Source organism: Carcharhinus amblyrhynchos, chromosome 33 (assembly GCF_965287045.1).
Source record: "Carcharhinus amblyrhynchos chromosome 33, sCarAmb.v2.hapA, whole genome shotgun sequence".
Taxonomy (NCBI): Eukaryota; Metazoa; Chordata; class Chondrichthyes; order Carcharhiniformes; family Carcharhinidae; genus Carcharhinus; species Carcharhinus amblyrhynchos.
Genome location: NC_137356.1, coordinates 10,639,762 through 10,666,208, shown reverse-complemented (window position 1 = coordinate 10,666,208; position 26,447 = coordinate 10,639,762). Strand labels below are relative to the sequence as shown.

The 26,447-nt window shown below is 44.1% G+C and overlaps 1 protein-coding gene across 1 annotated transcript in view; it reads right to left on the bottom strand.

Moving 5' to 3' along the window:
- Window positions 1–21,633, bottom strand: part of stxbp2 (syntaxin binding protein 2) — a 69,560-nt gene extending 47,927 nt beyond the window's left edge. Inside the window, exons 1-2 of the mRNA XM_080216325.1 lie at window positions 21,559–21,633; window positions 870–919 (exon numbers count right to left, since the gene is read on the bottom strand). Of these exons, the coding sequence (XP_080072451.1) occupies window positions 870–919; window positions 21,559–21,595 (87 nt within the window). The 5' untranslated portion in view covers window positions 21,596–21,633. The remainder of the gene's footprint in view (window positions 1–869; window positions 920–21,558) is intronic.
- Between the last annotated feature and the right edge of the window lie 4,814 nt (window positions 21,634–26,447).

The window sequence follows — 26,447 nt, the reverse complement described above, 5'->3', positions numbered from 1 at the left end:
ATTCACTCAATGACCCAAGCTGGGAATTGGAGCCGGGTCCCTGGTGCTGTCAGGCAGCAGTACTAACCAATGTGCCAACGACCTATCTGATCTTTCTTGGATTTTTGGGATTCCCATCTCTTGGGATCGGGGAAAATTTGCTTCCACTCTGCTCCATTATCTTCCCTCTCATTCTGAAGCAATGACTTCCACAGCCATTTCTTTTTGAGCCAAGGATTCCTTAAGCTTACGCAGCAGCATCTCAAGGAGAGCATGCTTTGAGTGTGCAAGTGCCATAAATCATTTAAATATTTGTTTGACATACCACTCTGCCTAGTCATTAATTGTAAAAGATTTATCACTGTCCAGACACCTACAAGTGCAAGAGTACAGAAATTTTACTTAACTCATTCCACTAGCATTTATCGAATTTGAAAATCACCTTCTTCAGATATTAAACTAAATTTACTCACCAGATGTGAAATAAATAATGGGGCTTTATCACAGCTCACATTCTCCTATTACCAGGAATCGCTTAGATGCTTTGCATTCTTAAAGATTTAAAAAACGTAGTTATTCCATATATGATTCCAGTGGAAGTGTTACTATAATTCAAGCACTGAATTTCTCAAACGATGGAACGATAGGAGCTGGTAGAATTATCAGCGCATGCCTGATGAGCCAAATGGCCTTCCGTACCATAGCAATTCTACGATTCAAGACAACTGCTCACCACCACAAGATTTAAACAATTCTTGTACAATCTTCAATATCTGCCCTTTGAACCACTGCAGAAGCACAAATATAGGACAAAAGATGCAGCTTGAAGGTAACCATCTCGCTACCTTCTCCAAGTTGAACTATTCAGATCCAAATAGTTTTCCACGTACCTTCCATTCTCCATCCTTCTTCAGATTCTTGATCACTCCAGTTAATATCTCTATGAAAGAAGAAAAACTCCAGTTAGGGTTATGAAAAGTTGAAGGTTTTCTTGCTTTACATGGCAAGGCAACAAGAACATTAGTCATTAATTGTAATAGTGCGATGCTAAACAGAAGGAAACAAAGCAGGGACCTCACACAAAAACAGAAATTGCTGGAAAATCTCAGCAGGTCCGACAGCATCTGTGGAAAGAGATTAGAGCCAAATGTCTGGGTGACCCTTCGTCAGAGCTGATTTGGTTCCCCGTGCAGTTGTAGTGCCCAAACTGCCATTCTGGCTGAAGTCATCGAACTCAACACAAATAAGTCTGGGTTAGCTGATTTGTCCAAGGAAGGAGAATTGAAAACGAGACGGCATAGGTTTAAGGTGAGAGGGGAAAGATTTAAATGGGACCTGAGGAGCAACTCCTTCAAGCAGAGGGTGATGCGTGTATGGAATTAGCTGCCAGTGAAAGAGGTTGAGGCAAGGTACAATAGCAACATTTAGAAAGCATTTGGATGAGTACGTGGATGGGCAAAGATTAGAGGGATATGAGCCAGACGGCAGCATATGGGAGTGTGTGTGTGTGTGTGTGTGTGTGTGTGTATGTGGGGTATCATGGCCAGCATGGGTCAAATCTATTCTGTCTCCACTATGAGATTTTCCAGCAATTTCCGTTTTGGTTTTGGATGCTAGTGTCCACAGTGTTTTGCTTTTAAAGAAGGGCTCTTGATCAGCTGAAGTCTTCAATCAAAATGAGAGGGGACCAAATAAGAACTGCTGACAAAATATTAATGAGTAAACAAAGGTAAATTTGATTTGATTTATTATTGTCACATGTATTAGCATACAGTGAAAAGTACTGTTTCTTGCATGCTATGAAGAGCATACCATTCAGAGAAGGAAATGAGATAGCGCAGAATGCAGTGTTACAGTCATAGCTCGAGTGTACAGAAAGATTATCTTAGTGCAAGCTAAGTCCATTCAAAAATCTGACAGCAGCAGGGAAAAAGCTGTTCTTGAGTCGACTGGCACATGACCTCAGACTTGTATCTTTTTCCTGACGGAAGGTGGTGGAAGAGAGAACGCCCGGGGTGCGTGGTGTCCTTAATTATGCTGGCTGCTTTGCCAAGGCGGCGGGAAGTGTAGACAGAGTCAATGGATGAGAGGCAATGAGGTGCACTAAGCTTCCCTCAGCAGTCCCTATTTAAAACGCGAGAATTGATAGAGTGCATTGCTGAGTTTACACAGCATTTATATGCACAATAACGCACACACGAAGCCTCTGAGGGCTTCAGCACACTGATCGGTCATTTACTTATAACTGGAATGCTACACAAATCATAGAAATAGCACCATTTTATTCACATTTCTATGTCTATTATATAAGGATCAATTTAGTTTCCAGTATTTTATCAATTAAAAAGGATAATGGAGAAAGAATCATTTCAATTACAGGATTAAGTTGAAGACTCTAGATTTCAAAATGTTATTTCCAAACTATAGGCCCTTTTCAACTCTGACCCAACAAAATGATTTATCAACTACCAAGTTTCACCATTTCCACCTCAGTTCCAACCAGCTCCTGACCTCATTACAGCCTTGGCCCAACATGGACAAAATAACTGAACTCCAGAGGTGAAGAGGAGAGTCTCTGCCCTTGATATCCAGGAGCATCTGACCAAGTGTGGTATCAAGGAACTTTGGTAAGATTGAAGTCAATGAAGTCAAGAGGAAAATCTCTCCATCGGCAGGAGTCAAAGGAAGATGACTGTGGTGGTTGGAAGTCATGAATCTCAGATCCATGACATCACCACAGGAGTTCCTCAGATTAGTGTCCTATGCCTGATCATCTTCAGCTGTTTCAACGACCTTCCTTCCATAAGGTCGGAAGTGGGGATGTTCACTGACAATTGCACAATGTTCAGCACCATCTGCAACTCCTCAGATACCGATGCAGTCCATGTCCATGTCCAGCAAGACCTGGACAGCCTAAGCTGATGAGCAACAACTGACATTTGCACCACACAAGTGCCAGGCACTGACCATCACCCTTGACAGTCAATGCAATCAATGGTATTACCATTGCTAAATCTACCACTGAAATGAACTAACCATATAAATAATGTGGCTACAAGAGCAGATCAGAGGCTCAGAATCCTGCAGCAAATAATTCATGAGTTAAAATTCACTCCACAAAGCTGATCCACTATCTAGAAGACACAAATCAGGAACGATGGAACATTTTCAATTTGTCTGGATGAGTGCAGTTCCAAAAATAATTAAGCTCAATACCATCCAGGACAAAGTAACCCATTTGATTGGTACCCCATTCAACAACTAAACATTCACTCCCTCACCACTGATTCATTATACAGCAACACACTAAGGCTTCTTTGATGGCACCTCCCAAACCTCTAGCACCTTGAAGGACAAGAGCAGCAGACACATGGGAACACCGCCGCCTGCAAGTTCCTCTCCAAGCCACTCACCATCCTGACTTGAAACTACATTGCTGTTCTTTCATTGTCACTGGATCAAAACCCTGGAATTGTCTTCCTAACAGTGTGGTGGGGGTATCTACACCACATGTACTGCAGCAGCTCAAGGCAATAGCTCACCATCACCTTCAGAATCATTGTGGGAAACCAATGCTGGCTTTGCCTGAGAGACCCAAATCCCATGAAAAAATAAAAAGATATTTTGGTGATCCAAATTAAGGCTAATTTTGTGAAAATTTTGAATTTATGCTGCAAACTGTTTGGGAAATTGGCTAAGCCCGTTATGCTTTTGTGCATACGCTTTTAATATGGGTATTTTATTAGGGATGGCATGGTGACACAGTGGTTAGCACTGCTGCCTCTTAGCACCAAGGACCCGGTTCGATTCCTGGCTTGGGTCGCTGATTTGTGCGGAGTCTGCACGTACTCCCGGTGTCTGTGTGGGCTTCCTCCAGGTGGTCTGGTTTCCTCTCAGTCCAAAGTTGTGCAGGTTCGGTCGACTAGCCATGCTAAATTGCCACTTAGTATCAAAGGCACTAACAGGGTATATATGTGGGGCTATGGGGAAAGGGGCTTGGGGGCATGGATGGATTATGGTCAGTGCAGACTCAAATGGACCAAGTGGCCTCCTTCTGCATTGTAGGAATTCTATGATTCTATTTTTCTTGGGTTTAATCTGTGGAAACAACCACATGGGTCTTCCAGCTTCATGAATCTGATTGCATCTTAAAATTAAGCCTGTTATTTGTGTACTCAGTACTGGGCCATGCCTGCAATTGCATGGATCCTGGACACTGGAATGCCCTTCCTATACCTCTTTACCTCCGTGATGCACTTTCCTCCTTAAAGACTATGCTGTGGACCAAGCTTTTGATTATCTAACTTAACGTCTCTTGTGGTTTGGTGTCATACTATTTTTTTTTACAATGCTCGTGAAATGCCTTGGGACGTTTCATTATGTTAAAGGTTGTTGTTTACCAACTCCACGCCTAGGTAAATGTCAGGGAATAGAAAACTGCATGATTACCCAGCTCACTGGAATATGTTATTGGTTTTGCAATCTTATCTTTTGGTAGTTAGAAGCTATATAAGCGGACTATACCTCAGGAGATAAAGCACCAGTTATTGAACATTACACCATATTTATAAACTTTAATAATTGTCTTGAAGTGCCAAAAATAAACACTGTTCCTTTGCTAACCTTCATATTAAAGTGACTCCTCAAACATGGTGCTTTTTTTATGCCAATCATCATTGTGATGCATATATCCACCTTTGAGCCAAAACATCACCCAAAACAAAGCTTCAAGTGCTTCTGAAGATGTCCCAGAGCAGAAGTTAAAATTCCTCTCTCAGTCTTTTGGGGGGTCTGTGTTTTCCCACAGAAACACCACTGTTAAACACACATGCAAATGTTGTTTGTATTTGAATTAAATAGTTTGACTCATTGATTAGTGCCAAACACTTTTAACTAGCCTATTACACTGGTTGCCAGACAAGAAACAGGTCCCTTTTAAATCTTTGCCCTCTCACTGTAAACCTTTACCCTCTAGCTTTCAATTCCCCTTTCCCGGGAAAATCAACTAACACAACACAAATAAGTTGGATTTCAGCCAGGATGCCAGTTTGGGCACTACAACTACAGGGGGAACCAAATCAGGCTCCCATATCTGACATTTACCCAATATCCGTGATTGAAAAATGCAAGCACATTCAAGCTGTTTGCAAGAATATGAAGAAGCTCAATAGCCTACTCATGTCAGATGCCTCCAACTTTAACACAGTACAGGTAAATAACCATACAGGACATATTTAAAAGTTAAACCAACATGCCTGTTAACTTGTACATAAGCTAACGAGTACCAACAAATCTAGGGATTCTGATTTAGGACTTGTCGACAAATGAAGCAATAATTTTCAACTTTTCAGACATCCAAGTCGGGATTTTCCTTCCGCGCTTGTCCCAAAATCCCACCCAAGGTCACAGACCTTTGCCTGGTCCGCCCCACGCCTGCCATGATTCCCTTGGTAGGCGGGACAAGAAAGTTCTCCTCCATCTCCAACCACCAGGTTCACAAATTTAAACAGGACAAGCTAGCTGGGAAGAAACAGAAGGCCACTGTGGTTTAATTTTCATGGGTTGGACAGCCCTGGTTGAATTAAACTCACTAGTTTGGTCCACGTGATAAGTGGACCATGGTGAATGAGGGAGTGGGAGTTCCTGATATCTGGCGAATTTCACCTCACTCACCAGCAATTGAGAGGGGGAGAAATCAGAATTCCAGAAGTTGCTCGTTCTGTAATGCAGGTTTGCTTACAGCCTTCAATCAGTACATTGTGCTGCAGGTTTCCAAGTCAGGCCTTTTGATTGCCAACAACGAAAACAAAAACCTCATCAAAATGGAAAGAAACTGCTTTGGAATGCAACACAGTAAGAAGTCTCGCAACAGCAGGTTAAGTCCAACAGGTTTATTTGGTAGCAAATGCCACCAGCTTTCAGGGCTCTGCCCCTTCGTCAGGTGAGTGGGGCGGGGGTTCTGATCACAACTCAACTGTGATCAGAACTCCCCACTCACCTGACGGAGGGGCAGAGCCCCGAAAGCTGGTGACATTTGCTACCAAATAAACCTGTTGGACTTTAACCTGGTGTTGACATTTGCTACCAAATAAACCTGTTGGACTTTAACCTGGTGTTGAGAGACTTCTTACTGTGTTTACCCAGTCCAACACCGGCATCTCACCTCATGGAATGCAACAGGCATGCATCCAGCAAGTGACAAGAGCTTACAGGGAAATGAAATCCACACTGAATTGCTTCTCAATCTGCAGCTAAAATCAATTCCAATATACAGAATTCTCCACCTGCAGCCTATCCTGAGCAAAGGGTCAGTATCTGCCACTTTACTCCTTGCTAACCTCCAGTGGCTGCCTACCCCATTGTTAAAGTCTCCCCCCTCACTACCACGGAATGGCTCCTCCCTTTGCAACCACCTCCACTCCCAAGTCTCTGCCTCCCTTCAAATTCCAGCCTGCTGTATACTGCTGGCTATTTTTATTAACGTTTGTGGTGAAGCCTCAGTCTTGACAACACAGCTTTAACCACTACAAAAAGAACTGAAATGACAAACACACCCAGTTCTGTGGACGTAGACACTTCAGAACTTGCTGACTTGGACCTGCTAAAGCAGACGCAGGCCTTACTCTTGCACTTTCCTGCGTCATGTGGCCAAAGTCCAAGAGGCTACAATACCCAAATATGTTTTATTTACATAACTGCACAAAATTGCTCAAGTGGGGAGCACTGTTTGTGGATCTTGGCTGGGCAGTTGCAACTGGGCACAGCACACTTTGGCAGATTTTACTCCAACTCTTCTCCCCATGCCTGGTGGCTGCTCAGTGATCACTTTTGCAATGTGCGCTCGTCAGGTGAGGCCGGGGGGGCCAGGTTTGGTTCTAACGTCAAATAACACGCTGACACCCACTGTGTGGATTAACCATGAAGAATGACTGTTTGGGCGAAGCACTGAAGGGTAGCTGGCCAGCCAGTATCCAAGAACTGGATATGGGTGGCATGGTGGCACAGTGGTTAGCACTGCTGCCTCATAGCACCAGGGACCTGGATTCAATTCCGGCCTCAGGTAACTGTCTGCGTAGAGTTTGCACATTCTCCACGTATTCGTGGGTTTGCTCCGGGTGCTCCAGTTTTTTCCCCTACAGCCCAAAGATGTGAGGGTTGGGTTGACTGGCAATGCTAGTAGTAGGGGGAAGCAGTCGGGTAAATACAGGAGGTTATGGGGATGGGGCCTGGGTGCAGACTCCAAAGGCCAGAGGGCCTCCTTCTGCATTATAGGGATTCTATGAACTGAATTCCAATAAAAATCCACTGGGATGTGGAAAAAAAATCAAAGGGGTCAAAATTTAATCGAACAACGTAGAGGAAGAAAGTGCTACTGAATGCAATATAAAATTTGCCACGATATTTGAAAATCACGTTGTCTAACATTTGCTAGGCACCCAAATTAAATATAACATTGAAAGGATTAAAGTAAAATCTCACCATGCATGATGTTAGTTAGAAAGCTCACAACAGAAATAGAGGGAGTGATGACAGGTGCAGGAATGTGGTCAGGACACATGGTTTAGATGAGTTCAGTGAAAAGGGAGTCGAGTTCATTATCAGTAGACACAAGTCATTAAAATAATTCAAATATTTACATTTCAATGGCATTAACTGGGTTCTGCAACATCTCTAAGCCAGTGTCCTTAAAGGTTTAAGCAAACAGTGAAGTAGCTGTAGATTCACTGCAGTCCCATGCTATAACAGTAACGCACTTGGACAATAGGTTTCTAATGTTCTAACTCTAATGGCCATCTCTGTGTGACTGCATTAAACTGTACGCAGGCCCTCAGCACACAAACATGTGTCACTACATGCTGAGGTTCGACATGTCCTTAGTGTTGTGAAGGATGGGTCTGGCCACGCTGCAATGGAATGCTCCAAATAGTTGGACTGTACCCCACCACCTGTCCCTCTTGCCAACGTTTCTGCTCACCCTATTACAGAAAGGATATTATTAAACTAGAGAGAGGCAGAAAAGATTTACCAGGATGCTACTGGGATTTGATGGTTTGAGCTATAAGGAGAGGTTGGATAGACTGGGACTTTTTCCTCTGGAGCGTAGAAGGTTGGGGGTGATCTTGTAGCAGACTATAAAATAATGAGGAGCATAGATCAGCTTGATAGTCAATACCTTTTCCCAAAGGTAGGGGAGTCTAAAACTAGAGGGCACAGGTTTAAGGCAAGAGCAGAGAGATACAAAAGGGCCTAGAGGGGCAATTTGTTCACATAGAGGGTGGTGAGTGTCTGGAACGAGCTGCCGGAGGTAGTAGTAGAGGTGGGTACAATTTTGTCTTTTAAAAAAACATTTAGATAGTTACATGGGTAAGATGGGTATAGAGGGATATGGACAAAATGCGGGCAATTGGGATTATCTTAAATTAGGGTTTAAAAAAAAGGGCTGCATGGACAAGTTGGGCCAAAGGGCCTGTTTCCATGCTGTGAACCTTTACATTTAAAGCAGAGAAACAACTTAGGACCTACAGGAAACGGGGATGGCAGATCCTGTTGGATGGTTCCCTGAGCAGAATGGTAAAGTCATTTGGCAGAATTCCTCATTCCCAGAACTTCCAAACTAGCACCAAGTTGTAGCTTGGTTGGTGGTGACACAGTCTTTCCAGGTCAGATCCATCCTACACACCCAGAGTCTCATCCTGTCCGCACACTGCCCTCACGGTGGCTGTGGAGGGGAAGAGACCATCTTCTTGAGGAATATGCCTTTGCAAAGATAGTCTGGAGAGTGAAAGAAAGGAAGTTTCTGTTGAAGTTCAGCCTGAGCAGTTCTCACAGGACTCAGCGCTCTATGAACTGTTCCCAGATACACACAACGAGACAAACATCAGCTATTGCCCGAGAATCATCAACTTAGTGAGAAACACCACTCATCACGACTGCCTATATGGTTAAAACCACCAAGCCAAGGGATAACAACACAGGCCCTATGGCAAAAGGGATGGGGCCAACATGTCACCAGTAAAAACCATTTCCTCACCACAAATCCCACAGCCTGTCCACCTGCTTCAAGCTGCCATGGCAGTGGGCACTCAACAAGGATTACTTAAAAAAGAAATCAAAGTGGTCAAAAGTTAATCTAACCATGTTAGATTTCCACACCGACCATGGTCTTTGTGCAGCGAATTGGTACAAGTGGGGGGCCTTGCAGGGAACCCAGACTGCAGCAGTGCTGCATCCCAATCAATGACTCGCATCATTGAAGACCACCGCCTGCCAAAGTTCAGCAATGAGATCAGAGAACTCGATTTATCCAGTGTGGAATCTACTGCCCGGCTTGGTAAATACATCACAAATCTTTAAAAAAAATTACATAAAGACTAGTTTAATCATAAAAGCAAATTACTGTGGATGCTGGAATCTGAAACCAAAAGAGAAAATGCTGGAAAATCTCAGCAGGTCCTCAAAGATGCTGCCAGGCCTGCTGAGATTTTCCAGCATTTTCTCTTTTGGTACCAGTTTAATCATAACACTGTAACAGTTGTTATTCTCTTTCTGCCGCATGAAGGTGGTGATTACCCCTGCTCAACTTCCAGAACAGTCCGTTTTTACCCCTTAAATCAATGGAGCCACTTGATTCACCTGTCGAAAGCTGTAATGCTCAGGTGAAGGGTGGAAACATTTCAGGTGAGATTAGGCACAGATGAAGAGTAGAGCTTCCTCTGTTAATTCGAACTACAGAAGCACTTGTTATAATCTGAGCTTTCTCAACTCGGCAAATGCACACTTCCCATCAACAAAAACTGGTGCATAAAATATTCAGAGTTGGAGTGCACAATAAATCCCTTTTTACCGCTAAGGGTTGACTGGAAAGTGGCTGAAATGCCCATTAGTTTTGATCATTTTGACTGAAAAATAATAAGCTACAAGGTTAGAAATTACCAATTCATATATTATTTGATTGTCAAGAACAGCAAAATAGTAGATTTCATCAGACACGGTGGCACAGTGGCTAGCACAGCACCAGGGACCCGCATTCAATTCCCAGCTTGGGTCACTATCTGTGTGGAGTTTGCACATTCTCCCCACATCTGCGTGGGTTTTCTTCAGGTGCGCCAGTTTCCTCCCATAGTCCGAAAGATGTGCTGGTTAGGGTGCATTGGCCATGCTAAATTCTCACTCAGTATACCCAAACAGGTGCCGGAGTGTGACGATTGGGGGATTTTTCACAGTAACTTCATTGAAGTGTTAATGTAAGCCTACTTGTGACACTAATAAATACATTTGAAACCCATTGTCTGCTTTCACCAGATGTTAATTCTGATGGAACTTGGGTTGGCCTGGCTTTTGAGATAGAAACTCCTTTTAACTTTGTGCCAATATCAAATATTTATAAACACGTCAAAGCAAATTTGGACAGCACAAAATGTTACAGAAGAAAAATGATCACCCAAGCCAATATGCTTTGATATGCATCACTTCAAACTCCTTCTAAAATTAGTAACCGACCTGTAACAGTCAACTATTCAAACATTTTCTTTTCTTCACCTTTGATTTACTTAAAACTCAAATGTACTCATAGATAGAAAAGGACAAAAGCTGTTATATTGATGGTGTTTCTCAGAGTGTAATTATGCTTCAGTGAACTTTAAGTGACAACAATTGCAGCAAAATTATAATATTTATTGATTATGGGACGGCATAAACCTTAAAAGCAAATAAACAAAAAGGAGATAGAACAAAGTTATTTGTACAAAAGTTTCATAATTCTTCACTGCTAGCTCATTCATAGAATCCATGAATTCATAGATTTCTATAGTGCAAAGGGAGGCCATTCAGCCTATTGAGTCTAAACCGACCACAATCCCACCCAGGCTCAATTCCTTTAACCCCTCATATTTACCATGGCAATCCCCCAGACACTAGCGGCAATTTAGCATGGCCAATCAGCCTGAGCTGCACACCTGGGGGGGGGGGGGGGGGGGGGGCGCGCGCGCGCGGCGGCGGCACTGGAGCACCCACAGGAAACTCATGCAGACATGGGGGGAGAACGTGAAGACTCCACACAGATACTGACCCGACGCTGGAATTGAACCCTGGCGCTGTGAGGCAGCAGTGCTAACCACTGTGCCACCGTGGCACCCTCATTCATTGCAAAGTAATGAGAAGATGTGTACAATATTACCCAACTGATTGACTCAACACATAATTGACAAGTATGTAGACCTCACTGTTGGATAGAACTGACTTGGCCACTTATCTTGCAAGATGAATGACACTGGAATGTTTACAGAATCATGAGAATCTCAAAAATGTGTTTCCGGGACTTCATTTGCTGGCTTGGCCCTCACTGTACTCAGAAATGAAGAAACAGGAAACAGATTTTTCTGACAAGATTAACATGAAAACATCGCTCTAACTTCCTGAAAATATATTTTTTAAAAACTCTCCTATCGTTTACATCAAGCTTGGCACTCAGATCTGTGTAATGATGGTTAAATTTTCATAAAATGTCCGCTTGAACATTGGTAAGACTGTGCCTGGAATGTTAAGAATGAAATATTGGTGGTGATGGGTCTGTCACTGGTAGCGGTAAAACCAATGGGAGTAATCTGAATTGAGAAATTGAGTAGGACTCAACTATCAAACAACACAATATTAAAGTACATCAGTTGAAGAGAGATTTCTCCTATAACACAACACAATGGCACCGTGGTTAGCGCTGCTGTCTCACAGCACCAGGGACCCGGGTACAATTCCCAGCTTGGGTCACTATCCGTGTGAAGTTTGCATGCTCTGCCCGTATCTGCGTGGGTTTCCTCCAGGTGCTCCATTTCTCCCCATGTTCTGAAAGATGTGCTGGTTAGGTGCATTGACCTAAACAGGTGCCAGACTGTGGTGACAAATTACTTCATTGCAGTGTTAATGTAGGCCTTATGTGTGGCACCAATAAATAAACATAACTGACAAAGGGCACCCAAATGCCAACTTAGGTCACTTGTTGATGCTTAAGGAACACTAATTCTGTGAAATTGCTATCTATAGTGCAATTATACTACCTCATATTTTACTTTGTTCACAAGATATGAATGTCGCTGACTAGACCAGCATTTATTGCCCATTCCTAATTGCCCTCGAGAACGTGGTAGTGAGCTGCTTTCTTGAATTGCTGCATCCATGTGGGGTATGTACACTCAACGCAGTTTAAGAGGACATTCTGGGATTGCAACCCAGCGACGGTGAAGGAATAGCCGATATATTTCCAAGTCAGGACAACGTGTGGCTTGACAGGGAACTTGCAGGTAGTGGTGCTTCCACACATCTGCTGCCCTTGTCCTTCCAGATGGTCCAAGTCACAGGTCTGGAAGCTGCCTTGGTGAATTGCTGCTGTGCATCTTTTAGATGCCACTGCCATGGTGTGTGTGTGGTGGATGGTCTGAATGTTGAAGGTGGTGGATGGGATGCCTATCAAGTGGGCTGCTTTGTTCTGGGAATGGTATTGAGCTTCTCCAGGGTTGTCAGAGCTGCATTCACCCAGGCAAGTGGAGATTACTGCATCACACACTTGACTTTTACTTTGTAGACAGTGAACAGACTTTGGGGAGTCAGCAGATGAGTTAATTGCTGCAGAATTCCCAGCCTCTGACCTGCTCTTGTAGGCACTGTAAATGGCTATTTGTGGGGTGGAGTGTCTTTGATTTCCAGCACTACAACATTCCTACAATAACAGCAAAATACTGCAGATGCTGGCAATCTGAAATGAAAATAAATTGCTAGAAGTCGTCATTCAGATTTGAAATGCTCACTGTTTTTCTCTCTCCACAGATGTTGCCAGATCGGTTGAGTATTTCCAGCTTTTTGTTTTGGCCACAACATTGCTGCCACTCCATTAGGGCTGTTTTTTTCATTATTCTTTGTCCTTCCCTCTGATCACAAGAGATCTTCTCCCCTTATCTAATGTCCCTGAGCCACCAAGTTACAAAGGACACCATGTTTTACATTAAACACCCGGCACAAAATCTGTTCTGTTTCTTTCTTTCTTAGCACTGTAAATGAAAGATAAGAAACTATTCTGATGCTATTACAATGGCAACATCTTCACACGATAAATGGGCATGACAAACTTGCTTTGAAAATGAACTTGCACTTCTATTATACTTTTCATGACCCTATGTTCTTCCAAAGCACTTTGCAAACCATAAAGAGTTTTACAGGTATATTCACTTTTAGAACATGGATGATTTTTAAATGTGTAGAATGTCAGATACTATCCCAAAGAAGGGTATTTCAAAGCAGATAGCCATATTTGGTCATGGGGAAGGTAGTTGATGGGTGGAAAGTGTATTCGACAAACCTGTTTGAATTACCTGAGGAGGGAGGAGTACATATGGATAAAGGAATTCCCATAGATTCACTTTTCCTGGGCTTCAGCAGGGCTTTAGAAACAGTACAGAGCAGAAGGTTGGTTCAAAAGCAGAGAATAGCTTGGCAGTGGATAACATGCACTTGTAAACTAACTTGCTAAAAAGGGGCAGACGCAGCCATTCATTCAGCTGTGCTGAATGGGCAGAAAGTGTTTATTGCTGAGATTGAAGAATTAGAGGAAGGAGCTCTGCTGCTTAAGTTATTTATCAATGACACTGAAGTTAAGTTAGAGGCAAAACAGTTACCATACGTCGATGAAAATTGGGGGTTTAAAGGGCAATCAGGAGCATGCTGATGGGCGGCGGGGAAATCTAGAATGAGCAGGATGTTGAGTTGAGAAATGGCGAATTAAATTCAATGCTGACAAATGATGAAAAAGATAAGCAGAACTGTTCATCTAAAGAGATACAGGGAAAAATAAGGTTTGATTATTGATGAACAATATTTCAAAACAATCTGTGCGCACAATGTGCAAAGTAGGAAAGGTTATTCAGTGCATGGAACACAGCGCGTGAACCACACAACATGGAACTGAACCTATAAGGCATCGACTCGCTCCCATTGGGGAATGTGTTCATTTCTGGTTATTGTACTACAGGAAGGACTTCATGGTGCTTGAAAAGTTAACACCTGCTACCTGGGAGTTACTCCCTACTAACTCAAGTTTTCAAAGCTCCATTTGGCTTAGCTAACCATTCCCAGCAGGAGCTGCAGCCTCCAATGACAAGCACAGTATCCACACGGCTGTCAACAAAACTGGAGAATTTGAGTGGGATTGGTCAGATTAAATAGGGACACTTTCAAATTAAAGGGAGGGGGGGGTGCCACTTGAGACTGAGTTGAGAATTTTTTTACCCCAAAGGGTTCTGGAAACTCAGTCGTTGAGTATGTTTAAAGCAGAGGCTGACAGACTTCTGAGTGCCAACGACACAAAGGGATTGTGTCAGTGGCTGGGAAAAAACAAAAATCGCTGTACTAATGCACAAGAGGCCTAGACAGACTGGGTGAACAAATAATCCCCTCCAATTCCTTGTTAACCTTTCTACCAATCACCTTAATTCATTGACTCCTGTTATTGATCTTCTAAAGGAAATCGAGAGCTTGGTGGGGATCTGAAACTCACTGTCCAGAGAGTGGCAGACCCTTTTGAGATATTTATCATGTTTAAAAGATACTTCGATCAGCACTCCAGACCTGGATGGATTGAGAATGCTGCTGACCTGCGCGATCTTGCCAGAAGCAGGCTGCTTCCAAGAGTCACATCTCATTAGGGATGGCAGGTGGACTCCACAGGCAGGAGAGGCAAACGGACTGCCTGAGAGGTAAACGCTGCAGATAAAGGAGGGAGACTGTGAGGGTGCCTTCGGATGGGGTGCTTGCTGAAGACTCATGAACTCTGGAAGTATTGAAATTGATGTGGACTGAAGGGTTCCTAAAGTATTTTTCTGCCTGACATTCAATAAACTGTGACACTGGAATCAATAGCATTGCTAGATTACATTGAAAAGTCTGATAATGACTTAAATACTGATGTCCACATCTTCCAGAAGAGTCATTTGATTCCCTCTGTGAATCTCCGCACTTAGCTGATCAACAATTTTGAACTTAAAATAAGGTCATGCTGCATGATATAAAAATAGGGTCTCACAGTCTCCCTCCTTTATCTGCAGCGTTTACCTCTCAGGCAGTCCGTTTGCCTCTCCTGCCTGTGGAGTCCACCTGCCATCCCTAATGAGATGTGACTCTTGGAAGCAGCCTGCTTCTGGCAAGATCGCGCAGGTCAGCAGCATTCTCAATCCACCCAGGTCTGGAGTGCTGATCGAAGTATCTTTTAAACATGATAAACATCTCAAAAGGGTCTGCCACTCTCTGGACAGTGAGTTTCAGATCCCCACCAAGCTCTCGATTTCCTTTAGAAGATCAATAACAGGAGTCAATGAATTAAGGTGATTGGTAGAAAGGTTAACAAGGAATTGGAGGGGATTATTTGTTCACCCAGTCTGTCTAGGCCTCTTGTGCATTAGTACAGCGATTTTTTTTTTCCCAGCCACTGACACAATCCCTTTGTGTCGTTGGCACTCAGAAGTCTGTGTGGCATAGGTAAAATGCTTTAAGGTACCAAAATAGCATTGCAGGTTTTTGATTTGGTGCATTTGGATCAATACTACTTAAAATACTGAAGCTTCAGAAGATTTGCATAACACAGTGGCAGGGACCCAGGTTCAATTCTGGCCTTGGGCGACTGTATGTGGAGTTCGCACATTCTCCCCACGCCTGTGTGGATTTCATCTGGGTGTGCAGTTTCCTTCTGTATGCCAAAGATGTACATGGAAGGTGAATTGGCTGTGCTAAATTGCCCCTTAGTTTGGGAGGGGACTAGCAGTGTAAATACATGGGGTTATGGGTGGGATTGTTGTTGGTGCAGGTGCAATGGGCTGAATGGCCTCCCTCTGCACTGTAGGAATTCTATAATTAGTGCCTTCAAGACAAAGCACAGAGCTCTTTCTGTCACTTTTACTTTAAGAGTGTTTTGAAATGTGAAGTGTAGGCCACTATAACTTGTTCGAACTGGTCACTTTATTCATAGTGCAGTTGAGGGAGAGATGCAAGTTACAATTCTTTGGGCAACTCTTGTCAACCACATCTTCAAATGTGGTTGCTTAAAAGCATTTCCCCTCTTAACAGAATATAGCAAGCGATGGTACAAAGATTGTTCTGGATTTTGCATGAAAAGAGACATTCAAGAGTACAGCACAAGATGGTGGACAAAGAGTATATGGCAAGCAGGAAAGAAAAAAGTAAGAGGGAAGGAAACAAAAGGAAAAAGCATGAACAAACAGCATAATCTTGAAGGATAGTTTAGAAGGCAGGAAAAGGAGGCCAACGGCAATAAACATCTTGGGTGAGGGAGTTCCTCAGTGCAAGAGATAATGGCTAAAAGAGGAAGACAATTTCTTGTACTTAAACATATAAAGTGTGGAGATGCCAGTGTTAGAGAGGGCACAGTAAGAAGTCTTATAACACTAGGTTAAAATCCAACAGGCTTATTTGGAATCACGAGCTTTTGGAGTGCTGCTCCTCACTCACCTGAGGAAGGAGCAGCACTCTGAAAGTTTGCGATTCCAAATAAACCTGTTAGACTTCAACCTGGTGTTGTGAGACTTCTTACTGTGTATATTCTTCTCAACTCATTGACTAACTTTCCAATTTAGAAAAAAAATTTAAAAACATCAACAACAACGAAAAGAAATAATCAGCTATAAAGTTCTTTGGGATGTTCAGACTCTATAAGTGAGTGTTGTTGTTCTTTTATTTCTCTTTCCCCATGCCTGCTGATCCTATCTTTGCAAAACTACTCAGTTTACCAGCTGTACATTCTGAAAACAATTCACTTCAGTGTGGAATGACAGCGGCTCCCTTTCGAAGCTGGTCAGATTACAGAGGTGTGTTATGGTCGCAAGTCACAGAAATCACAACAGTAGTGTGAATGTACAGGATATGAAAAATACATTGCCACATGCCTGGAAATGTTCATGTCACAATCTGTTCGTGTGAAATATCGGTGGTATGAAGAAACAAGTTCTTGTACTGGACTACAAAACCTCAAAACTAAGCTTCTGACTTCATAATCACCTGATAATTCTGGACAGCTGGATGACTGCACAAAGTCCTTCATTATGACTGAACAGCAAAACCAACAGCTTTACAACTCACGTTTGCAATTAATCATAGAATAGCCATACCATTGCCTATTCTCAAATTAAAACATATGAAACAAGTTCTTCCACTGAAATATCAGGGGATGGCAAGATGGCGGCAAAATGGTTAGCATTGCTGCCTCACAGCACCAGGGACCTGGGTTCAATTCTGGACTTAGGTCACCATCTGTGTGCAGTCTGCACATTCTCCCCGTGTCTGTGTGCGTTTCCTCCAGGAGTTCCACTTTCCTCCCACAGTCCAAAGATGTGCCGGTTAAGTTGACTGGCCATGCTAAATTGCCCCTTAATGTCAGGGGAATTAGCGGGGTAGATGTGTGGGGTTATAGGAATAGGGCCTGGGTGGGATTGTGGCTAGTACAGACTTGATGGGTGAAATGGCCTTCTTCTGTACTTTATGGATTCTATGATCGCTTATTCTATGATCTCCTCAAAAAACGATATGAAACAACAGATCTGCTGGCATGTCAAAGATATCAAAATGACAAGAGCAGCTCTACAGCAAAAATGGAATACAAGGACAATTCAAACCTTAAACTAAAATGATACTAACTTTAACCATACATGGCATAAAAGTTTCACCAACACTGAAAAGTGGAAACCATTTCAGATGACTCCATGTGAAAACATTACACATTATGTGCACTGAATACTTCACAAAACTTCCATCGGTTCAAAGCAACTAAGCTAAAAGAGTTTTTATAAATACATAAAAAGGAAGAGGCTGGCTAGGGTGAACGTTGGACCCTTAGAGGATGAGAGGGGGGACTTAGTGGTAGGGGATGGGGAAATGGCTGAGGCCCTGAATAACTTTTTTGTTTTGGTCTTCACGGAGGAGGACGTGAATAATTTGCCGGGTGTTAGCGATGGAAAGATGGTAGGAGTGGAGGGCCTGAATGACATTATTGTTACTAGAGAGACGGTGCTCGACAGACTGGAGGGACTGATTGTGGACAAGTCCCCAGGACCGGATGGAATGCATCCAAGGGTTCTGAAGGAAATGGTGGAGGTGATAGTGGATGCCTTGGTGATTATTTTCCAAACATCGCTGGATTCCGGGGAAGTGCCGGAAGATTGGAAAACGGCTAATGTTACGCCGTTGTTTAAGAAGGGTGGCAGGCAAAAGGCGGGGAATTAAAGGCCGGTTAGTTTAACGTCTGTTGTAGGAAAAATGTTAGAATCCGTGATCAAGGAGAAAATAGCGAGGCATCTTGAGGAGAATTGTTTGGTACAGCAGAAGCAGCACGTTTTTGTTAAGGGGAAGTCGTGTCTGATGAATTTATTGGAGTTCTATGAGGATGTGTCTAGGGCGGTGGACAGAGGAGAGCCGGTGGATGTGGTGTTTCTTGATTTTCAGAAGGCGTTTGACAAGATGCCTCACAAGAGGTTATTGCAGAAGGTCAGGGGGCATGGAGTTGGGGGTAGGGTATTAGCGTGGATAGAGGACTGGCTGTCAAATAGGAGGCAGAGAATGGGGGGTCAATGGGTGCTATTCGGATTGGCGGTTGGTGACTAGTGGAATGCCCCAGGGGTCGGTGCTGGGGCCTCAGCTATTCACCATTTATATAGATGATCTGGGGGAGGGAACCGAGTGTATGGTGTCAAAATTTGCTGACGACACCAAGATTGGTGGAATGGCAAATTGTGCAGAGGGTGTGGAGAGTCTGCAGAAGGATCTAGATAGGCTGGGCGAATGGGCCAGGAACTGGCAAATGGAATTTAATGTTGGCAAATGTGAGGTTGTCCACTTTGGTAGGAATAATGGTAGGAAGGACTATTACTTATGTGGCGAAAAACTGCAGCATGCAACGGTGCAGAGGGACCTCGGGGTCCTTGTGCATGAGTCGCAAAAACCCAGCCTGCAGGGGCAGCAGGTGGTCAGGAAGGCTAATGGGATGCTGGCCTTCATAGCGAGGGGGATTGAATATAAAAGTAGGGAGGTCTTGCTGCCACTGTACAGGGCACTGGTGAGGCCGCAGCTGGAGTACTGTGTGCAGTTTTGGTCGCCGCACTTACGCAAGGATATTTTGGTCTTGGAGGGAGTGCAGAGGAGGTTTACTAGGCTGATTCCGGAGTTGAGGGGGTTGAACTATGAAGAGGTGCTGAATAAACTAGGCTTGTACTCGTTAGAGTTTAGAAGAATGAGGGGAGATCTCATTGAGACGTATAAGATGTTGAATTGGATGGATAGGATAGAGGTGGAGAGACCCTTCCCGCTCAGAAAGGACAGTAGGACCAGAGGGCACAGCCTGAGGATAAAGGGGGGGGCGGTTTAGAACGGAGTTGAGGAGGAACTTCTTCAAAGGGTGGTGAATCTCTGGAATTCTCTGCCCGTTGAAGTGGTGGAGGCTGCCTCGCTCAATATTTTTAAGACGCGGGTTGATAGGTTTTTGATAGGCAAGGGGATTAAGGGTTATGGGGAGAGGGCAGGAATGTGGAACTGAGCCACGACAGATCAGCCATGATCTTATTGAATGGCGGGGCAGGCTCGAGGGGCTAGATGGCCTACTCTTGCTCCTATTTCTTATGTTCTTATTAAAAGTAGACTAGCCCAGAAAAGAAAGAATCCTTTGGATCTGTGAACTGGGGAGCTACCAAGGGAAAAAAATCCAGCCACACATACGCTGAATGATATTCTTTATTAAGTTTACATCAGGATGTACTAAATCAGGAGAACACGTTCTTTGCAGAACTAGCTTGATAAAGTGTAAACCTTTTAGGGTTGAGGTGGGGCAAGGAGAAATTTCTTCATTCAGAAAGTGGTGAATGTGTGGGATTCACTACCACAGAAAGTAATTGATGCCAAAACGGTACATGATTTCAAGAAGAAATTAGATATAGCTTTTGGGACTAAAGGAATCAAGGGATATCAGGGGAGGGGTGGGATATCGATTTTGATGATCAGCCATGATCAAAATGAACGGCAGAGCAGACGTGAAGGGCTGACTGACCTACTCCTGCTTTTTGTTTTAAATAGAACAGGGACCCTTCCAGATTCTTCGGACAACTTTCCTCCGCCCCCAGGGCGGCTGAGGTCCCGACCACCTCCCCCCCCCCGCCCCGCCGTTTCTATGTTTCCACTGAGACATCCGGAGCCAGTCAGCCACAAAGACCAATGCTTCCTTCACCTCTTGTTAACCAGATGACCAAAAATAAAAACATTTAAAAGCTGCATTTCACAAACTACACCAAACAGGAAACATTCACCAAAGAGTTCTGACAAAGTTTGAAGTTTATTCATTAGCGTCACAAGTAGGCTTACAGTAACACTGCAATGAAGCTCCTGTGAAAATCCCCTAGTTGCCACACTTGAGTGAGCAAACAACTTTAGCAGGACAAACAGCTCCAAAACTTTCCTCTTTTCTAAAAAAAAACTGAAATGTTTTGGAAAAAAAAATCCCGAAAAATTTAACCCTTTTATGTTGATTCAGAAAAATTCCACTTGGATAGACCGGAATTGCCAGCTCCAAATGCCATATGGCACAGTGTCACAGTGGTTAGCACTGCTGCCTCACAGCGCTAAGAACCCAGATTCCATTCCTGGCTTGGGTCATTGTGCAGTGTCTGCACGTTCTCCTTGTGCCTGCACGGCTTTCCTCCAGGCGCTCTGGTTTCCTCCCACAGTCCAAAAGACGTGCTGCTTAGGTGCATTGGCCATGCTAAAATTGTCGCTCAGTGTACCCAAACAAACACCAAAGTGTGGCGACTAGAAGGTTTTCACAATAACTTTGTTGCATTGTTAATGTAAGTCAACTTGTGATACTAATAAATGTGAAAACTCCACACTGACAGACATCTAAGGTTGCAATCAAAAGCAAGTCCGTGGTGCTGTGAGGCAGAGTAAGAAGTCTCACAACACCAGGTTAAAGTCCAACAAGTTTATTTGTCAGCACAAGCTCTCGGAATCTCACTTCTTCTTCATGTGAGTGAAACAAATAGGGCACAGACAGGCACAAACTCAATTCACCAGATAATGGTTGCAATGTAAGTCTTAACTGTTGGAATGCGTGACCCATTTGCTGTGAAGCAGTAGCATTAACCTCTACGCCACCCTTGTGGTAATGTACTTGTGTCACTAACAAAATAAATTTTTAAACATACACACCCTGCAGCTTGTATATTTTTAATAGAAGCTCCATCGACTTTGCTCAAACGCCAGCCCTCAACAGCTGGGCGTGGCACCGGGTGCTTTGATGGACAGCGGAGGTAGCCAATCAGGAGAGGGCAGTGTTGGAAACAGATCCAATCAGCGGCGAGGAAGGGGGCGGGACCAGCCCCTCCGCGGGCCTCGGAGGGAGGAGAGGCTGTCGAAAGGATCGTTTCTACTTAAGAGACAAGTTATTATTATCCTCCGCCATTTCTCCGAATTTGGGAAGGAAACTATTTGTTACTGGTTCCTTTCATCCCCCACTCCCTGTACAGTGAAAGCCAGCGACAACGAACTTACTTTCCCCTACGACCGCCTTCAAGCCCATCGGCGCCATCTTGGTCTTTCCGCCTCTCCGGCGATGGGGAGGGGGCGGTGCTCGCTCCCCTTTGTGACGTCAGGCCAATTGACGTCACCGTCGCCGGTTCCGCATGACCTCACCGTCCAGCTGTTCAGTGACGTCACCCATTCCACCCTCGCCACCTATCTGTTGACTCTTCCTACAGAAAGTCAGCTTAATGTTTTGAGTTCGAATCCCACCCAGGACAGTTGGCACAGAATTTGAATTCAATTTTTTTTAAAAAATCTGGAATTAAGAATCTACTGATGACCTTGAAACCATTCTCGATTGTCGGAAAAACCCATCCAGTTCACTAATGTCCTTTAGGGAAGGAAATGTGCTGTCCTTACCCGGGCTGGCTTACGTGTGAGCCATAGTAATGTCGATGGCTCTTAACTGCCCTCAGGCAACTAGGGATGGGCAAAAAATGCTGGCCTGCCAGCGACACCCATGTACCATGAAAAAAAAAGCTGGAGTGCTGTGTGCAATTTTAGTCCTCGCTATAGGATGGATAGAAACATAGACAATACAGGCAGGAGTAGGCCATTCAGTCCTTTAAGCCTGCTCTGCCATTCATTTTGATCATGGCCGATCATCAAATTCAACAGCCTCATTCCGTCTTCCCTGCTCCCATATCCTTTGATCCCTTTACCTCCAAGAACTACATCTAACTTATTCTTGAAATTACACTGTGTTTTGGCCTCAACTAGTTTATGTGGTATTGAATTCCAGAGATTCATCATCTCAGTGAAGAAATTTCTCCTCACCACAGTCCTAAAAGGCTTACTCTTTATCCTAGTGCTAGCACATGTAGTTTATTGGATCTCATAGAAACTTATAAAATTCTAACAGGATTAGACTCGAGGGGGTACACAGGAGGTTCAGCAGAATGTTGCCTGGGCTGAAGTATTTGACCTACAAGGAGAGACTGGATAGGCTGGGATTGTTTTCTTTAGCTCAGAGAAGGCTGAGGGGGGGGCAATGATGGCACGAGGCAACACTGTAGCACAGTTGTTAGCACTGTTGCCTCACAGTGCCAAGGACCCGGATTCAATTCTGGACTTGGGTGACTGTATGGAGTTTGCATATTCTCCCTGTATCCACGTGGGTTATCTCCGGGTGCTCCAGTTTCCTCACACTCCAAAGATGTGCAAGTTAAGTGGATTTGCTATGCTAAATAGTCCCTTTTGTCCAAAGATATGTGGGTTAGGTGGATTGGCCATGCTAAATTGTCCCTTAGTGCCCAAAGATGTGCAGGTTAGCCGGATTGACTGCACTAAATAATCCCTTCGTGTCCAAAGATGTGCAGGTTAGGGGGATTGGCCATGCTAAGTTGGCCCATTGATGTCCAAGTTAGGTGGATTGATCACACTAAATGTTACAGGGATAGAGTGGGTACTTCGTCAGTTAGAGCTGGTGCAGGCTTGATGGGCTGAATGGCCTTCTGCACTGAAGGATTTTATGGTGATTCATGTGTGAATTCTGATCTCTGATGCAGTTTGACAATATTTGGGCACTCTTACACTTTTGAGGTTTGGGAAACTGCAGCTACAAGCCACTGAAGGACCTTTCTACCCGGTGCATTGTAACGTAACTAGCCTGAAATTCCAAAAATCTGGAAATGCCAGTGCCCAGACTTTCCGGCCCCACCACTGTGTGTTTTCCCGTGGTGAATGTGGCGATCTGTTTAAACCTCCATTGACTTCAGCGGGACTGGAAAATCTCACATGCTGGAAAGTCCAGTAATTCCTGCCCAGACTGGCTGGAATTTCTCTGGACAGGCCCATGTTAACTCACAGACCCCACTCGCTGCTCTCTAATAAATGGAAAATAGTGAATCTGAGGGGCTTTCTGGTTATTCTAATGGTCCAGTTTCTATTGTGTACGACATTTAAATTATACCTCTTCTAAACTTGAACCTGGTGGCTCAGTAGATGGATGTTTAAAGTTTATTTATTAGTGTCACAAGTCAGCTTACATTAACACTGCAATGAAGTTACAGTGAAAATCCCTTAGTCGCCACACTCCCGGCGCCTGTTTGGGTACACTGAGGGAGAATTTAGCATGGCCAGTGCACCAAACCAGCATGTCTTTCGGACTATTGGAGGAAACGGAGCACCAGAGGAAACCCACACAGACACGGGGAGGATGTGCAACCTCCACACAGACAGATACCCAAGGGTGGAATTGAACCTGGGTCCCTGGCGCTATGAGGCAGCAGTGCTAACCACTGTGCCACCTAAAATAAAGTTGTTATTATGTCTGCCTCTATGGACAAAGGATGTATAAGTATCACAAGGTAGGCTTGATAACACAGGGAGCTGTTATTGAAGGTGCTCACTCATTCGCTGTCAGGTCTAAGACTGTCTAATAGAGTTCCATATTGGGTGGAGCTGTTAGTAAGAAATCTGACAACACTAGGTTTAAGCCCAACCATTTATTTGATAGTAAACTCACAAGCTTTCGAGGTTTCCCTCTTCGTCAGGCGAATGGAGAGTTCTGGCCTCAGACAGAGGATAGAACAGCACAGACAGTTTACAGACTACTGATTAGAATGCAAATCTTTACACCTAACCTGCTATTCAAGTCTTAAAGTGGCTAACAATGTGGGTGGAAGGAGCATTGAGCACTGGTTAAAGAGATGTGTATTGTCTCCAGACAGTACAGTAAGTGAGGTTTTGCAAACCCAGGCAAGTCACGGGGGTTACAGATAGTGCGACATGAACCCGAGATCCCTGTTGAAACTGTCCTCATGTGTGCGGAACTTGGCTATCAGTCTCTGCTCAGCGACTTTGCGCTGTCGTGTGTCATGAAGGCCGCCTTGGAGAAGGTCAGAGGCCAAATGCCCATGACCACTGAAGTATTCGCCAACAGGAAGGGAACAGTCTGGAGACAATTTGGGTTCAAATCCCACCACGGCAGATGGTGAAATTTGAATTCAGTAAGAATCTGGAATTAAAAATCTACTGATGACCATGAAACCATTGTCGATTGTCAGAAAAACCCACCTGATTCCTTTAGGGAAGGAAATCTGCCTTCCTTACGCGGTCTGGCCTACATGTGACTCCAGAGCCACAGCAATGTGGTTGATTCTCAACTGCCCTCTGAAATAGAGGGCAATTAGGGATGGCCAATAAATGCTGGCCAGCCATGATGCTTACATCCCATAAATGAATAAATGAAAAAAAGGGAGTATCCCCTCAGGGTTGTCAATAGCTTCCAGGTGAAGGGATGAAGGTCAGGACATTGCATTGATAAATGGCAAGTAACATTGGCGTCACACACAAGTGCCAGGCAATGACCATCTCCAACAAGAGAGAATCTCACCAGCAGCCCGAATTGACGTTCCTTTCCATTACCATCGCTGAATCCCCTGGGGTACACCAGGGGGTTACCACTGACTGGAAACTAAACTGGACCCAGCCATATAAACACTTTGGATACAAGAACAGGTCAGAGGCTGTGATGGGTAACTCATCTTCTGACGTCCCAAAACTTGTCTGTGACAAAATTAGGGCGGCACGGTAGCACAGTGGTTAGCACTGCTGCCTCACAGCTCCAGGGACCTGGGTTCGATTCCCGGCTCAGGTCACTGTCTGTGTGGAGTTTGCATATTCTCCTCGTGTCTGCGTGGGTTTCCACCGAATGCTCTGGTTTCCTCCCACGGTCCAAAGATGTGCAGGGTAGGTTGATTGGCCATGTTAAAATAACCCCCAAACCAAATTAGACCACTCGGCCCATCGAGTCTGCTCTGCCATTGAATCATGGCTGATTATTTTTTTCTTATCCCCATTCTCCCTGATCCCCTTATTAATCAAGAACCTATCCATCTCTGTCTTAAAGGCGCTCAATGACCTGGTCTACACAACCTTCTGTGGCAAAGAGTTCCACAGATTCACCACCCTTTGGCTGAAGAAATTTCTCCTCATCTCTGTTTTAAAGGATCGTACCTTTGGCTTGAGGTTGTGCCCTCTGGGTCTAGTTTTTCCTACTAGTGGAAACATCCTGTCTCTATGTCCACACTATCCAGGCCTTTCAGTATTCTGTAAGTTTCAATAAGGTCCCCTTACCTTCAATTCTATCTTTGAATCTCTCATTCTATGCTTCTAAATCTTCATTCCAACCTTTTTAAACTCTCTAACATGCTTCACACTAAATTAATCTTTCTCTACACACTAGCTATGACTGTAACACTACATTCTGCGCTCTCTTCTTTTCTTCTCTATGAACAGTATGCTTTGTCTCTATAATGTGCAGGAAACATTATTTTTCACTGTATCCCAATGCATGTGACAATAATAAATCAAATCAAATCAAATTCATCCAGAAACCCAGTTAATGTTCTGGGGACCTGGGTTCAAATTCCACCACAGGGGAATTCCATGGTGGAATTTGAATTCAATAAAAAACATCTGGAATTACGAATCTACTGAGGACCATGAAACTCACTGGGTCTGTGTTTGGTGGATTAGAAGGATGAAGGGGAATCTTATTGAGACTTGTAGAATACTGCGAGGTCTGAATAGAGTGGATGTGGAGAGGATGTTTCCACTAGTAGGAAAAACTAGAACCAGAGGGCACAACCTTAGGCTAAAGGGGCGACCCTTTAAAACAGAGATGAAGAGGAATTTCTTCAGCCAGAGAGTGGGGAATCTGTGGAACTCTTTACCGCTGTGGAGGCCAGGTCATCGAGCGTCTTTAAGACAGAGACAGACAGGTTCTTGATAAGGGGATTAGGGATTATGGAGAAAAGGCAGCAGAATGGGGATGAGAAAAATATCAGCCATGATTGAATGGCAGAGCAGACTCGATGTGTCGAGTGGCCTAATTCAGCTCCTATGTCTTATGG